General features: G+C 56.3%; 1 protein-coding gene across 2 annotated transcripts in view; it reads left to right on the plus strand.

Annotated features, from left to right (window-relative positions):
• Positions 1 to 16,264, plus strand: part of EIPR1 (EARP complex and GARP complex interacting protein 1) — an 88,964-nt gene that overhangs the window by 38,340 nt on the left and 34,360 nt on the right. The window contains exons 1-2 of one of the 2 annotated variants that reach the window (XM_079721243.1): positions 4,379 to 4,391; positions 13,971 to 14,127. In XM_079721243.1, the coding sequence (XP_079577369.1) occupies positions 14,012 to 14,127 (116 nt within the window). In that variant the 5' untranslated portion in view covers positions 4,379 to 4,391; positions 13,971 to 14,011. Of the gene's footprint in view, positions 1 to 4,378; positions 4,392 to 13,970; positions 14,128 to 16,264 lie in introns of those variants that run through there. The other variant, XM_079721244.1, reaches the window with a different exon arrangement.

A 16,264-nucleotide genomic window follows, 5' to 3' on the forward strand; every position in this document is an offset into this window, starting at 1 on the left:
TATGGGTAATTTAAGCTCATAGGCAGCAGCCCTTTAATGATGAACGTGTGATGAAAGAAAGAGGGTTCTTCCCTGTTACACCGAACGCCCAGGCCGGGGAGGCGAGGACGCAGGGCCGCCCGTGGGCCTCGACCGCCTTCTGGGCCTGCGTCTCCCAGCCCGGTTCCCGCCTTGGTTGTGGAGGCGTCACCTCTGGGTCTTGTCAGTCCCCTTCCCCCGACCCCCGTCTGCGCGGAGGGAAAGGGCGCTCTGAGGCTGGCGGCCTTTGTTTTAAACCTCAGTCTGGGACGTGGCCCTCCTGGAGGGCAAGAGCGGCAGAGGCGCAGCGGCGGGCACGCGGAGGCGGGGCGGGCAGCACAGGGGCTGCCTCCTGTCCCCCCGCCCGGCCAGTCCCGTCACAGGACAGCGCAGGTGGGCAGCTGAACCTGCAGAAGCGGAGCTGTGTGTGAGGGTCGTGGGCTTGCAAGGCTGCCTTGAATCAGGGGAGACGGCGGGTGTGGAGGGGCCGAGGGAAGCCCCGTGACCACAGCAGGGTGGCTGCCCTCCCGTCCGCGGGCCGGGACGCGGTGGCCTGGGGGGATGTCCAGCCTGCGCAGAGGGTGGCGCCAAGGTGACGCCGCGCTCTGTGAATGTTGGAGAGAGTCTCTCCCCGCCACCCCTCTGCCGCTCTCATCCTGTGAGAGGATGGCCAACTGAAGGCCCTGGACCCTCCTTTGAGAAGCCCCCTCCCCATAGACGTTCCGTAAGTGCAAGGCCCTGCGTTGAGTAAGATGGGACCTTTTTTTTTTTTTTTTTTCCCGGTACGCAGGCATCCCACTGTTGTGGCTTCTCCCGTTGCGGAGCACAGGCTCTGGACGCACAGGCTCAGCGGCCATGGCTCACATGGGCCCAGCCTCTCCGCGGCATGTGGGATCTTCCCGGACTGGGGCACGAACCCCCGTCCCCTGCAACGGCAGGCGGACTCCCAACCACTGCGCCACCAGGGAAGCCCAAGATGTGTCTGTTTTTAGAGGTCGGGCTCCCAAGGTGGGTGTGTCTCCGCCATCCAGCAGCATCTGACCCTGTCTTCAGTGGAAGCTTTTCTCTGAGATGGTGAAGGGTCGGTCCTGTCCACTGGGATCTGCGCCTTGGGACTCGAGTCAAGTGTCTGCCACCCCGGCACTGGCTGACAGGTCCAGGAGCGACCCTTGAGGAGCCCGAGGGAGGGAGGGAAGGGGAGGCGGGTCCTGTTGCCCAGCGATGACTCCAGTCAGCACGTGTTCTTACGAGGACCACAGCAATGGCCTGGCTTTGTAATTGTCTTGTTTTTTATAGTAGTGGTCCTGCATCATTAATGACTGTAATTTGCTCAATACTGCCAGTCAGAGAAGCAAAAGAACTTTCCAAACACCCTAGCAGACCAATGATGGAAAACCTTTTTTCAGCTGTAACATCTGGTGTTTTATGGTCATCTGTCTGTTTATCCCATGGTAACTTTTGGCGGAGTTGGGTAACGTTAATGAAAATTTCTGAAACTACTAAAGGGCTCCCAGATCTGCTTCAAATTCAGTGTTTGACTTCCTTTTCTGTTTTGGGATGAGATAGTGGCCTGTAGTTTAGAGGACCTCTGTGTCCCTTAGTTGAAGTAGAAGAGTATTTGGAAAAGAACATCCCTGGTTTCCAGTGAGGGAAGCAGGTCACGCATGGCCCGCTTCTCCTGCGGACTCCCTTTCCTCCAGCACCGGCCCCTCCCTGTCCAGACTCACCTCCCAAGATCCTCTCTCTAACCCACATTGTAGGTGGTGGGGGGACAGCCCCAGTGCATTAGAGAGCCTGGGTGGGGTCGCTGCTGGTCTTCTAGGAGCCAGCGAGGTCCTGTCCTTAAACCTCACAGACTGTGTGTCTAGCATTTCACAGGAACAACTCCTGGGGAAAAGGACACTAACAGCCTCAGGAGTGGCCCTGAGGGGGCAGCTAATGTGGAGCGTCAAGGCTGGGGCAGGTGGATACAGCCGGCGTGAGCAGGAGACGGACTGGAGCTGGTCCCTGCGTGAAGGGCCTTCCTGGTCTTCTTTTCCTCTTAGGAAGCCAGAGAGCCTGGCTGATGCTGGGCACGCAGTGAATGGGTGGGTGGATTGCACGCTGGACGGGCACCAGAGCACGTGTCCACCCGTCCATCCCTCGGTCCATGCACCCAGCAAGTACCGTCGAGTGCGTGCCATGTGCCGGGCGAGTCTCTTGTGTTGGGAGGACAGGCGTTACCTAGACACCCCGCCCACGTGGAGCTTTGTTTCGTGGAAGCATCTCTGTGTCTCTTCAGCAGGCCCAGTGCCTGGTGTCGGCAGCTTTGCTCTGGAGTCAGGCCTGCGGTCCGTCTGCTCCTCCCTGCTGCCGTGTCCTCGGCCGTGTCCTGGGCTGGCTACCCCTCTCTGGGCTTTGGTTTCCTCTCTGCACGTGAGATGGGTGACCCGCCGTGGGGCTTCTGGGCACACGGACATGTTGCCTGTGCCCTGCGAAGGGCCCTGGGGGCTGCGAGGCGATGCAGGGCACCCCTGCCCTCCAGAGCACACTGCCTTTTCTGTGCGCTGACGAATGGGCTTCCCACTCCATGAGGTGAAAGTGCAAGACCTCTCAGAGGACACGCCTGGAAGCTTGACAGCCATGGCAGCTCCAGACCTGAGCTCCAGACTCTCACCTGGTGTTCCCACGTTCCCAGGACACCCCCGGCAGGAAGGCCTCCTGGACCATCCTTCTCCTGTGCGCCCGTCCTGGGGCTTTCTGAGGTCCAGCTCTGCCGTGGAGATGAGTGGAAACTGTGTCAGGTGAGGTGTTTTCAGGGTCAGTGGTGCACGTGGACTTCACACACAGGTGTACCTGGTGACGGCAGTTATGACGTGCCCTGAGGTTCGCCGGAGCTTCTGGAGGGATGGAGCCGGGGTCCTCGCGAGGCCCATCTGCTCCCAGGTGCAGCGGCTGACACTGGCCCTTGGCCGGGAACACTGAGCAGCAGCGGCTGCAACATCTGCGTGGGCTCTCGACGTGGCTGCTTGGCTTTCTGGTGCCAGGGCACTGGGTTCAAGGGAGAGGGAGCTGAGAGCGGGTGCACCTCTCGGTCATTTTCAGTGGTGGTATGAAGTGTCTCTTGTATGTAACCAGTTCTCCTTTGGTGGACATATATTTTCAATGTTTTTCTCTTATAAACAAAGCTGTATTGAAAATCTGTACATACTCGTCTTTTGTTCTTGTTTGAGCTTTTCTTCTGGAAGCAGTGCTGGGTTGCTGGGTATTTTCCCACGGCCTTCACAGCTCCTTGGTCCTTCCATGGCTGAGTTGCAGGGGCTCCTGCCCTCCAGTCCCACTGCATCCCCCGCCCCCTTGGCTGCCTCTCTCTCCCTCCTGCCGCCTGTGCTCCGGTGAATGTTCCTGCAGGTTGACTGGGCCCTGCTCCTGTCTCCTCATCCTGCTGCCGAGGCCGAGGGAAGCCACCACCTGAGTGTCACCTGCAGTACAGAGGACAGAGCTCCCACCCAGAGGTGACAGGCATCGCTTTTACTCACCACTTGTGGTGGCTCCCCCAGCCATGAAGGATGCTCCAGGGAAGGAACCAAGTTCCCATGTGCAGCACTGATTGAAGATGCCACACGCCGAGGAGCGGGGGAAGGGGAAGCCGGGAAACCGAGGAGGAGGAGGGAGAGGAGGGAAGGGGGAGGAGGACGGGCTGGAGGAAGCGGGCAGGCAGGGCAGGAAGGAGCTGTGGCGGATAACCGACCCTCGGGCACGGGGCGGCGAGGCAGAGGGAGAGCAAGGGCTGATGCGGGAGCGTGCAGACCCGTTGCCCGAGACCGTGTCGGCGGACTGGGGTCTGTCAGCTCCAGCCGTTTGTTTCCCTGTCGCGTTACCCCTCGTCCAGCAGCTGGGCTGTGGGGTGCCGGTCAGGTGCCAGGAGGGAACGTTATTGGGGGTCCACCGCGTACACACCCGCCACCCGCCCGCTTCCCAGCCCTCCCTTTCAGGAGCTTTCCAGCAAATGAAAATGGCACAGTTAGACCAACTTCAGCCGCCTTCGGGATTTGTAAAGATCTGAGTGCTTGGAGATTGTCCCGTGGAAAGTGCTGTAAATGTGTAAGATGTTGTCAAGCCTCCCAAGCAGCTTTTGTGTGTGTGTGTGTTTCGTGGAAAGATCCAGAATTTCCAAATAGTGGCCAGTTCATTTGAAAAAGATTGATGATCAGGCAGACATGTTTTAAATTGAGTCTTTTACTTTTGTGTTTCAGAATCCCCCGCTTTACTTCCTGCATTTTGAGCCATTTTAAGTAGAATAAAGAGAGGAAAGAGGAACATTTACAATAAGAAAAAGGAAAAAGGATCATCCTTCGCTCTCACTGCTGGTCGGCGGGGATTGTTTCCTAAGAGTGCGTCCCTGAGATGCTTCCTTCTCTCCGCTCCGCACTTTGTCGGGTGGGTGAGGGATGCTGTGCTCATTAGCCAGGCCGCCAGATAAGCCTGCTTGTCAGTGGGGAGGATCAGGCTTCTGGAGCTGGCTCCGGCCCACCACCCCGAGAGCGGTAATGGGCACCAGCTGGGCTCCCGCGCCTGTGGAGGGGCACACGCTTCAGTGGCCGTTCCCTGGGCAACGGCATCGCGCGGCCAGCTGGCCCTGTCCCCAGCCCGTCAGAGCGCACCCCTGCCGGGAGCCTGCGCCGCAGCCACGACCCTGACCCTCCGTAGGTTCTGACGGCAGAGCGTTTGCAGTCGGGTCAAGGTTAAACCCAAGGACCCCTTGTGCCGGCAGTTCTTAGGGCACTGGCCCAGGCACACAGCCACAGCTTTGGGGCGCGCAGTCCCTGGAAGGAGCCGAGTCTGTACAAGTCGGGTTTCCCAGACGGGCTGACTCTCCGTGGTCTGAAGCTGGCCCGCTGGAGGGAGAGCCGGTGCCCCCTTAGAGGTGGGCAGGGAGAGGCCCCTGCCGGAGCAGCCCGGCCGAGCCGCAGGGTCGGCGGTCAGGGAGGGGGGGCCTGGCCGACCTGCTCCCTGCCGGGCGCCGGGGCGCGGTCTGTGGGCAGGGGCTGCAGGGTGAGAGGCAGGTGGCCTGGGCGCATTCCTGCGGTCACTCGGAGGAGGTTGGCGGCGGTCGCCCCAGCGCCGCCCGCAGGGCCTGCCAGAGAGATTGGGGGAGTCTGGACAGCGCTGGGGCCACGGATGTGAATGTCTCTGGAGGTCTCAGGAGTAATGGGGCGGGTGGTCCCAGCAGAGCCGGGAGGGCAGGGCTGTGCTGGAGCTCTGGGACGAGGGCCGTGAGTGGGAACCTGCGCCTTTGTGCTCACTTGGTTCCGTCCTGGCTGGTGCAGGGGCCACACGGGCCTGAGGGAGGAACCAGAAGGCTGGCCTGGGTGTGAGGCCTTCTGGAGCTGGGTGGGCCGCCAGGGCTCTGGGCTCGGGGCTCTGGGCTGGGAGGCCGTGGAAAGGTCATTGCCAGGCGGAGACAGCAGGGCCCCAGGGGGATGAGGGTTCTGGCCCACTCGGGGTCGAGCTTCCTGGACACCCTGACACTGCGCCACTCACAGGACCCCTTGCAGAAGCCTTGCTCCTGCAGTGCTCCCAGACCCCCGACCGGGCAGGCCGACAGGAGGGTGCCCGAGGAGCTGCGTGTTTGTCGCAGAGCAGGCTGTGGCCGGTGCCTCCGGAGCTGAGATGGGGGCACGGTAGTACCCCTTCCAGCTTCGTGGGCCATGCGGACCCTTTCTCAGGCTCTTCCTGTCTCCCTTTGTGTCCCTTTTAAAATGCAAACCCATCCTCAGCCCGTGGGCCGTGCAGAAACAGGCGGCGGGCCCGACTGGGCCGGCAGGCAGGGCATGCACACCCCGGAGGAGGTTCCGGTGGGTTCAGGACCCGAGAGCAGGTGCGGCCGTGCCGGGGCCGGGAGCTGTTGTCTCCGCTGGCGATGGGGCCTGGCTGCTGGTGACCCTTCCAAGCTGCCTTGTGAGCAGAAACCCTCCATCGATACCCGAATCTGAAGCCGAGGCTGCATTGTCTTGCCTCCGTGACGGCAGCACACCGGAATCGTGGCTGCAGTTGGCGTCACCTGCCCGATGAGCTTTGTGACAATCTACTGCCACCGCCCTGGAATCTACCGCCTCCTCGCAGGTGCCCTGTGGGTTTGCTGTGGACGGGAGCGCGCTCAGTGTGCCAGCTCTTTCCCAAGGTCAGGGCCATCTGGGCTCTCTGACGCCCGTGTGCGATGCTGCCTCTGCCTCCTGTTTTGATGGGTGGGGACATCTCACCACTGGCTCCGCTGCCCCTGGGGTGGGTGCTGTGTGGGGGTCCTGCCCCCTGCCTTCCCCAGTACACCTTCAGGAGCTGGGCCCGCTGGCCCTGCTGGCCCTTTGCGGGGGGGCCTTGGCCGCCACCCCGTAGGTCTGACGGCTAGACGGGGGGTGTGCTGAGCCCGGGGGCTCCGTCAGCTCTCACGGGGCCCTCTCCTCGTGGCACAGCTGTCCCGGAAAGTGCCTGGCTTCTTTGGGGGGAAGGCTTTGTGGCAGTGCTATCGGGTCTTTCCCCAGGGGGACCTGGGTTTCCCTAAAAGCAGGGGCCCTGGTCTGTGAACTGTCTCAGGAACCGAGTGAGAGGCTGTGACTCTTCACCGTGGGGACTCAGGGCAGGCTCCACCCAGACCCGAGTCTGCTGGTCACACAGGTCAGGGGCACTTGAGGACCCGCCCAGATCTCCTCTCTCTTTTCTCCGAGGCCAGGGCCCCCGGGCTAGCGTGCTTCCTTCCTGGGCCCACCCCGTCTGTGGAACTCACGGCCAGCCGCCCACCCCATCCTGTCCCTGCGATGGCGTCTCTGGTGCTGGGGCTCCTGCACTAGTGCTGGGGTGAGGCACCTCTCTCTCCTTTGTTCCTCACTGCAGGCTCCTTCCTGCGCCGGGCGGTATAGTTCACGCAGGACGCTCTCCTCAAGCACCTAGAAGGCTGAGGTTGTTATAGGCGGGCCTTGGGGCGCGTCTCCGGGCTCACTGGCGGGCAGGCCGAGCTATGCCTGGTTGGGCGGTTGCTTGGTTGCTTAGTGGAGCTGGATTCTGCCTCATTCACCCTGCTCAGCCTGTGTCAGACTCAGAGCCGGCTGAAGTCTCTAAAGATAGCCTGGGATTCTGAGCTGCAGCACCTGCGGCAGCCCCTCCCCTCCATCTGGGGATCATACTGTGTCCCCAGCCAGGCACCGCTAGCCCTTTAGCCGAGCCGACCGGCGCGGCTGCTGAGGCTTACAAAGGCTCTGATCTCCTCTGAGTCCCCTAAGCCCTGGACTCGACATCCCTGCACTGCGTGGGCACACTTGCAGCCTCAAGTACGGCTTTTCCACTCGTTTGCCCGATTATCTTTTTATCTCACTAAGTGCCTTTAGCTCGTGTGTTACCTGTAAAAGATAGACTGGCATCAGATTGGCCTTTAAGGCACGGCTCGTATTTTCCCTTTCAGAGCAGTGGGCTGTTCTGGACCCAGGAGACTTCATCTTTTTTTTTTTTCGCGGTACGCGGGCCTCTCACTGTTGTAGCCTCTCCCGCTGCGGAGCACAGGCTCCGGACGCGCAGGCTCAGCGGCCATGGTGCACGGGCCCAGCCGCTCCACGGCATGTGGGATCTTCCCGGACCGGGGCACGAACCCGCGTCCCCTGCATCAGCAGGCGGACTCTCAACCACTGCGCCACCAGGGAAGCCTGAGGCCTCATCTTATTTCTGACTCTGGTGCTTATGAGCCGTGTGAGCCAGGGGAGGGCAGTTAGGTCCCAGAGGCCTCGGTTTCCTCATCTGTAGGATGCAGAGGCGTGGTGCGGAGTTCCCTTCCCTCGGATGTGCTGTGGTCTGAATCTGCTGTGTGAAGGCTGGGCTTGTTCGGACGCAGGCCCTGCCCTCTGGGGGCTCCTGGTCACTGGAGCAGTCGTTCGGGCAGTTACACTGCAGGTCCTAACTTCAGGATAGCTTTGAAAACAGAGATAAAAGAAGAATGCCTCAGTGGGTATTACAGCATTTTCCTTCTAAAGATAGGGTTTTCCTTCTTAAAACCACCTTAGTTTCTTTGATAGCTGGTGGATGTGTGCTGAATGCTGTTGAGATTCATATAGATATGGAAATCCTTAGAGTTTCAGAGCCAATTTGCATGTCTCGATGGGTATACCTCCAGCGTTTCTCATTTAGTACTGTTTACCTTCCATTTCATCTGCCTCTGAGCATTTGGAGAGTTTCTGATAATGCCTACCGTATTCCTAAGACGAAAGGCACACGCTGATGCAGCGTGTTTTGCAGGTTTGCCCACTTCTAGGGTAGGTGACGTTGGCAGGCACCTCCCGTGGGCACCGAACTTGGTAACTTTCTGGTCTTCCTCAGGATAACTTCTAGCCTGTACATTTTCCAGTGAGGGGCTTCGGACTCACCTTGTACCTTGCACCGATTGAATTCCTACTTTCTGCCAGGCGCTTGTGTCCCGATTCAGCCCCGCCAGCCTCCACCCGGTATCTGGAGCAGATCCTCCACACTCCTCACCTGTCCTCAAGGCCCTTCCCGGTCTGGTCCTCAGAGGGCTTCAAACCTCCTTTCTCCCAGCTTTAATTCACCTTTACCGTATCCTAAGTAGAACCGTTGGCCATTCTTCATCCTCCGAGGTCCCTGGGCCCTTAATCCTGCTTCAGAACGCCTCTGTGCCCATTTCCGTGTGCCCAAACCCTCCTTGGGGCTGAGGTCAAGTAGCCCCTGTTCCCAGCACCCTTTCCTTTGGCCCTCCCCACTCAGGGAAGGCGTCTCCTTCCTTTAGCACCTCACCTGGACCTCTCAAAGCACTTGCCGATCTTGACCTTGTATTACTTAACCATTTGATGGTGTTTTGCATCCTCGTGGGCAGCGTCTGTGTCGGACTCGGCTCCGTGCCTCAGAGTCTTCCAGTCCTTCTCTTCTGGGCTTCTGACCGGTTGGCCTCCGGCCTCGGGTGCACACAGGGAGGAGGGGCAGGACGGCTCTCGCAGCTCCGTGTCGCGCCCCCGCCACTGCCATCGTTTTCCCAGCCGCCCTGAGTGCAGCTGCTTTGTAGCCACTGCCCATAGTGGGCTGTGCCTGCCCAAGCCCACCCTTTTGTAAACCCCGCTCAGGCTCTTTCTCCCCCTGCAGCCAATTGACCATCGGTGTGGGCACAGGCGGGCGCTGGTGGGGGATGTGTGTTCTGTGGTCTGTGCCCTCTGGGCCTGCCTGGCTCTGTGCCCTGGTGGGTACGACTGAGCTCTTGCAGGAGTGATGCTCGGTCAGTTGGTGTCCTGCGATCCATGCATCAGGGCCCAGAAACACGGTCGGAGCAGCTTTTCAAAAGGCATGTGACTTGTTGGAAGCCTGGGGTCCCTCCGTGAAGCCGATGCTCTACCGTTTCTGCCACCATCTTCCACACCAGCAGGTCCCCCAAACGTGCATCCCAGCCCAACCTTGCTGAGAGCCCTCTGGCCCTTACCCCACCGGCAGCAGGCGGCCGCCACGTCCCCTTGTGGCTGGGCGGACCCAGCATTCCCAGGCGTGGAGGGTGGAGCGAGCGGCGCACCAGCGCAGCTCTGGCGAAACACACCCAGGTTCCTCCTCACAGAGGCGCAGGTGGTTCCCAGGCCTCTTTGCTCTCTGGGGCAGGAAAGAACGTTCAGGGGCAGCGTCCACAGGTCCTGTCCCTGAGGCCGAGGGAAGCTGTGAGCAGGTAGGGCTCCCCCGTCGCTGGGCTGATGGCCGTCTGCACTTGCCCGTCAGGGCCCACGGGCTTTCTGCAGAGGCCAGAGAGCGGATTAAACAGGGCCCTGGCGCTCCACGCCCTGGTCCTTAAAGTCAGCGCACGTCTCTGCCACCCTTTGATGGGGTGGGAGGGCACTTTCTGAGGCTTCCACCCCCTGACCGCACAGGCCACGGGGTGGTGGGTGTTCTACCCGCTGCCATGTCAGGCCCATGGAAATGACATATGTCCGGGTGGGTCTTCAGGCCCACTGGGTCTGCTGTGACCTGTCTTTGTCCATTGATTGCCTGGCCCCCAAATGTCCTCAGTCTAACAGGGGGATATGGGATGCTTTGGGTTCAGTGGACCTTGAACTGCCAGGGTGTGGCCCTGTGCCTGGCGTGTGATCACCAAGTAAGCAGCACGAGGTCCCTGGGCGAAGACTTGGGGAATCGTCTCAGTACACACCTGCCCTGGTGTTGCGGGGTTCTGACTGCTGGGCATCCGGCCATATTTCCGACAGTGGGTCCCGTGTCTGAAACTGGCTCAGACCAGGCCTGGGTAAAGGACACGACTTTTGGTGGGGTTACTCCCCTCAGCCCCCTGCTCACTCACTCTTGTTTCCTTCTGCCGTTGTGTGGACTCCTGCCTGCGTGTACGGGCAGCCAGGACTGGGTCGGAGGGCCATCTGTTTTGCCCCTTGCAGCACCGTCTCCTGTTGTCTATCAGCCAGTTGGCCTTCCTTGGCTGGTAACCTGGCCTGTTGGTCATTAGGCTAATTGCTGGCCCCTGGCTTCTGGCAGTTACATACATACCATCACCAGGCCACTCTTGCTTTGGGGCCAGGTTTAACTGCTGGAGTCAGAGAGCGGCCACAAAGCCCGTTACCAACAGGCCACGCATTGTGACAGCCTCTCCTGAGAGTGGAATTGCTGGTCACCCAGTATGTGGATGTCCAACCACCAAAGTGTTTGAATTATTTTACACTGTTTCCCACAATCCTTTGAGGGATCTGATTGCTCCACATCTTTGCCAATACTTGGTGGTGTTGATCATTTTTACATTAAATTTTAGCCGTTCTGGCATGTATGTAGTGTATCTCATTTTGGTTTTGCTTTGCATTTCTCCAGTTACTGTTGATGTTGAGCATCTTTTCTGGTGCTTGTTGACCGTTCATATGTTTTCTTTTGTGAAATGTCTGATTCAGTCTTCTGCCCACTTTTAAAAACTGGGTTATTTGTCTTATCATTAAGTTGTAGGAGTTCTTTATATATTCTTGTATCAAGTCCTTTATCTGGATACAGACATATGTATTCTGAATATTTTCTCCAAGTTTTGTTTCATTTTTAAAGCAGTGTCTTTCCAAGAGCAGCAGTTTTTAATTTTGATGAAGTCCAATGTCTTTTGGTGAATAGAACTTCTTAATTATAAAGTAGTCTGTTATCGGTCTTTTCCTTTGTGATTAGTGGTTTTTCTGCCCTGATTAAGAAATCTTTGCTTATTGAAGAGTTATGAGGATATTCTATTATATAGTCTAGAAAAGATTTGTATGATTTTGTCTTTCTCATTTTGATCTTCAGTCTATCTGGAGGTAGTTTTTGGGTGTGTTGTGAGGTAGAATGCAGCTCGTTTTTTTCATGTGGATACATTGATAAAATTGATCCAGCATCGTTTATTGAAAAGACCATCCTTTGTCCACTCCAGTAAATGACATTTTGTTGTAAATCGGGCGACCATCTCTGTAAGTTCTATTTCTGGATTCCATTTTCTTTCTCTGGACTATTTATCTATCTGTGTATCAGCAGTAAATTAATATCAGATTGTAAACCATCCAGTTTTGTTCTTCTGCATGACTGTCTTGGCCATCTGGGCGGTTCACGTTTCCATGTAAGTTTTAGGACTTCAGAATCAGGTTGTTGATTTCTACCAAAAAAAGAAAAAAAAGTCATCTAGAACTTTGGGGTTCAAGGGCTCTTTACAGTAGTGAAGCTTCCCATCCTTGAACATGGTATGCCCCTCCATTTACTGAGGCCTTTGCTTTCTCTCAGCAGTATTCTTCATTTGGCACCTCTTTAGTTTGAGATATTATTGGATATTTCATTTTTTAATTCTATCGTTAATACTTTTTCAAATTTTGTCTTTAAAATTTTTGTTGTTAATCTATAGATACCAATCGAATTTTATATATATCACCCTTGTGTCTAGCAATTTTGCTAAATTCCCTGTTTTATTTCTAATGTCTATACGTGTAAATTCTCTTAAGTTTTCTATACATATAATCATTAGCAAGTAACAGTATTTTTATTCTTTTCACGTTCTCATATCTTTATTTTGTTTCTTGCCATACTGAAGTAGTTAGGACCTCTGGTGTAACGTTAGCTACAGGTGGTAGCACAAAGCATTTTCGTCTCATTCCTCTTCTCAAGAGGAAAGCATTTAACTGTTCACCCCCTGGCAGTTATGTTTGCTGGGTGAGCAGGCAGCTACAGGAGGAGTTACTTTCCTGACACATGCACAGAATTCTCAGAAGAAGGAGCCGTTCAGTGGGAAATCCGCCACTAGTTGCTTCTCCCGCACACTAGTTTCCCGCACACTAGCTGCTTCCCGCACACTAGCTGCTTCCCGCACACTAGCTGCTTCCCGCACACTAGTTGTTTCCTGCACACTAGTTGCTTCCCGCACAGTAGCTATTTTTGCTGTGTCATCTTCTGTCATGTTGTGCACTGCAGCCACAGTTCAGTTCTCGTGTTATCAAGTCCCATCACTTTTCAGATTAGAAATTTCTTTTTCTGTCATTTAAGGAGATTAGTATAATCTGTGCCTCTGCTGGGTGAATGTTTCGGACATTTGCTTATTCTTTCCAGCTTATTAAAGTTGCCAACTCTCTTCAGTTAGTTCTTCTCCTGTTTCAGGAGTTCCACTGCCAATCCCATGGGCTCTACAGCAAGACTGTGGAATTGAAAATCTCAGCAAAAAAATCAATTTCTCTCCTAGACAGAAGCTGTCCTGAACTACTTTTTCATGGTTCAAGGTGGATGTGTTAACATTAAATTTCATGTAATATACATGATTCTTTTTTCTTTAAGCTGCAATTCCATACTCTCTCAGACCCAGTGAAGTATGTGGACTGAGCACTGAGATTGGGATCAGGAAGCCCTGGTTGAAATCCTGATCCTTCTACTGACGATTTGATCGTGGGTAATAATGGTATTATGATGACAGTACCTGGGGAGCCAGGCATTTTGCCCGTTGTGTTCACTGCTGTATTTCTTGCTTCATTAGTTGGTGTTTAGATTGGAGGACCATGTATCTAATAAGAAGTGGGACGTTTTCAAATGTACTCTAAGGTCCTTTGTTTTTTTTTCTTATTTCTTGGGGTATTCTTTCTTTTTCTACAATTCTTTCATATTCTTCACATGATACCAATTGACGATTTAATGCTGAAGCCTGTTCATTGTTTTATTATCATTTATTAAAGACCATTTTTTAAAGGGGAAGGTGTTTAGCACATATGCCGTTTAGAACTAAATGGAAAGCAAATTTTGAAAGGGTTTACATTTAGGAATTTATGATTCAGTTTTTAATCACATAATATTAAATCTGTTTCTTTTTGTTTTGTCTTTTCACCTTATTTTGTGTCTTACTGAAAAATTGTTTTAAAAAAAAAAAAGTTGTTTAGAGGGCAGAGACCTAGAGCCAGACAGGTTCCTGAAAAGAGGTGACCCGCCTCTCTTGTCTGTGCTCAGTGCCCCTGTCCACAAAGTGGCTTTGCGTTACCATCGGGTGCCGGACTGCTCTCCACCAGGGCTTAGCCTGTGGCATCCGGCCCGCACTCATCCCCTCAGTGGACGGGGGCCTGCGCCAGCACTGACACCGTTTAGCATGTACGTGTGAATGCAGCGTGTGCAGGGCACTCAGCCCCTGTGCAAGGTGCTCTCACAGAGCTTTCAGGGAAAATCCATTTAATGCCGCTCTTAGACCCCAGCTGCACCCGTGGTGATTATATCTTTAGCTGCGCCCCACCTTCACTTCACTCCCTTTTTTGAAGAACTGTTGAAGAAGAACAGGAGGAAATCGATTTTGAGGAAATTAAATTTTCTTCTAAAGCAGGACGATGTGTTGGAACAGCGCAGGGGAGCAGGGGCTGGAGCCTCCCGCCTGGTCGGCGTTTCGAGGGGCAGGGGTGCGGGCCCGGGGCTGCGTGTGCGGGCGCCGTCTGCAGGGCGGGTGGCCACGCTCTGCTCACGTCTCCCTTGTCCCTCAGCTGCAGACGGCAAAGTCGTGACGTGCGCCGCGGTGTGGAGGATGCCAGCGGAGCTGGAGCCGGGCGGCCACGAGTCCCCAGAGGATGCAGCGAGCCCTGCACACGCCCTGGAGCTGCTCTGTCACCTGGGCCCCGCGGCCCACGGCAGCACCTCCTGGTAGGTCCCGCCCCTGTGTGCCCTGGCAGGCTTGGAGGCAGGCGCCCACCACAGAGGCCTCTCTGCTCTCTGAAGAAGATGGCATAAATTGCTTGCTTCCGCTCTCTCTTAAGTGTCAGTTGTTTCCCAGATGAGACAAATCTGTGGACACCCTGCTGTACACGTACTGAGAAAAGCTGCGTCCAGATCCTTTTCTTCTAAAGTCAGTCTTGCCGGGTACCTGCCGGGAGGATGGCAGTCAGGTGCCATACAGCACTTAAGCGCTGCATTGCTTTTTACCTCATAAACACACCTTCACTCAGCAATCCTATGCATAAATTAACTTACTTGTTACCTTGGGTCGAAGGCTTATGATGTCTTCTTCTGTGGACCAAGTGTGGACGCCCTGTGTGCAGGTCGCGCTGTGCCCCCAGCCCTCTGAGGCTTCGTCCTGCATTTATTTCCCCAAATGTCCTGTGCAGTCTCAGGACGGAGGGACGCCACCACCATCCCTTAGGGCTCCCAGGCCCCTGGCTGCCGCGTGCGGCGGTGGCGGGATTGCTGTGCCCCCCATGGGAACGCACGGATCCTCCTCACACCACTTAGGGCTCACTTGTCGAGTCGCTGAAGCCTTGGCAAACTCAGGAAGCCATGCTTTCTAGAAGGGGCCGTGGGAACGTACCCTTGTTATGGGTGTTTACGGTTACAACGGTAATTGTTTTACTTAATACGGTCCCACTCCCACATGTGCGTGCGTGTGCGTGTGTGTGCTTGTGCGTGCATGTGCGTGTGTGTGCATGTACATGAGAAAAAGCCTCCGTGTAGTCACTTCTTAGTCACCCCTACCAGTTAAACAAGTTTAATCCAGCAGGTATTTATTAAGCACCTCCTGCACACGCATGCCAGGCTCCAGGGGCCCAGGGTGATGGGTCAGGGGACGTGGCCTCGAGGAGTCACGGTCTCTCGGGGAGGCCATGGTGTAAACATCTAACCGAGACCTGGGGCAGGCGGGGACCACGCCGGAGTCGTTATGAACCGTGTGCCGTGGGCCCCCGAGGAGAGAGTCCCTAATTTTTACTAGAGGAATTGATGACGGGGTCTCTGAGGAGGTGACGTTTGGAGCCGGGACTTATCCTGGTCCCCACCGTCAGCTGCGTTTGGATGTGGGGAGGGCGGGGGAGCAGAGCTGGGGCCCTGGGGGGCCTCCGTCTGTCGGTCTGTGTGTGGAGGTGGTTAGCAGGCGCCAGGTCGGGCTTGTTGCTTTTTCCCAGGAGGCCGGCCATCCGCACAGAAGGGGTTGTCCTGCCCCCTGAGAAACTAGCAGAACAGCGCTGCACACCACACAGAGCTGTTCGGAGCCCACGTCTCAGGTGGCAGCCCTGCTTCCCCAGCAAACGTTTGCACGTGTGTGTGTGAATGCAAGAGTGTGTGCACATATGTGCGTGCACGTGTGTCTGTTCCAGGAGCTACCCCGGCACTGGGGAACGGGTGAGTGAGACAGCGCAGGCCCGCAGTCGTTTCGGGCGAGGCCGGCATATACAGGCGGCGTCCGTGCCTTCGGCGAGTGCAGAGAGGGGTGAGCGCCGGGAGGGGGCCTGCCCCTGTGGACGAGGGGATGAGGGGGCGAGGGGCTAAGGGAGGGGCCGTCGTCCGCTCCCCGCTCCCCACCTGGGCCCAAATGCTCCATCAAAGCTGCCGTCGTGGGGGAGCAGGCCGCGCCCGCCCACGGGCATCGTCAGGAGGTGGACGCAGCGCGCCCGCGCTCCGTGAAAGGGAGCGTGCTAGGAGGTGAGTGTCGGTGTCTAGACCCGTCCTCCTCGGAGTGTCCTCGGAACGCCGTTGCTCCCGACTTGCTGCTCCTGTTCAAAGTGCTTCTTGAAGTCTTTTTTGTTATCCATTGCATTGCTCTGTGTCTTTGACCTTTTCACCTGTGGCTGCAGGTGTGGTTGTTGCAACAGCTCAGAGAGACCCTGCGTGCCCGCCCGTCTCCCCCAGCGGGGACCCTGCACCACTGCCATTGAGGCATCCCACAGCCCCACGCAGGTTCACGTGTTGCGCACCCACGCCTGTGTGTGCCCTGAGCTCCCTGCATCTCATCACGCGTGTCAGTCTGTGTAGTCACCACCACGGTCAGGGCACAGAACCAGGATCGCTCGGG

Source organism: Hyperoodon ampullatus (genome assembly GCF_949752795.1).
Source record: "Hyperoodon ampullatus genome assembly, chromosome: 15".
Classification (NCBI taxonomy): Eukaryota; Metazoa; Chordata; class Mammalia; order Artiodactyla; family Ziphiidae; genus Hyperoodon; species Hyperoodon ampullatus.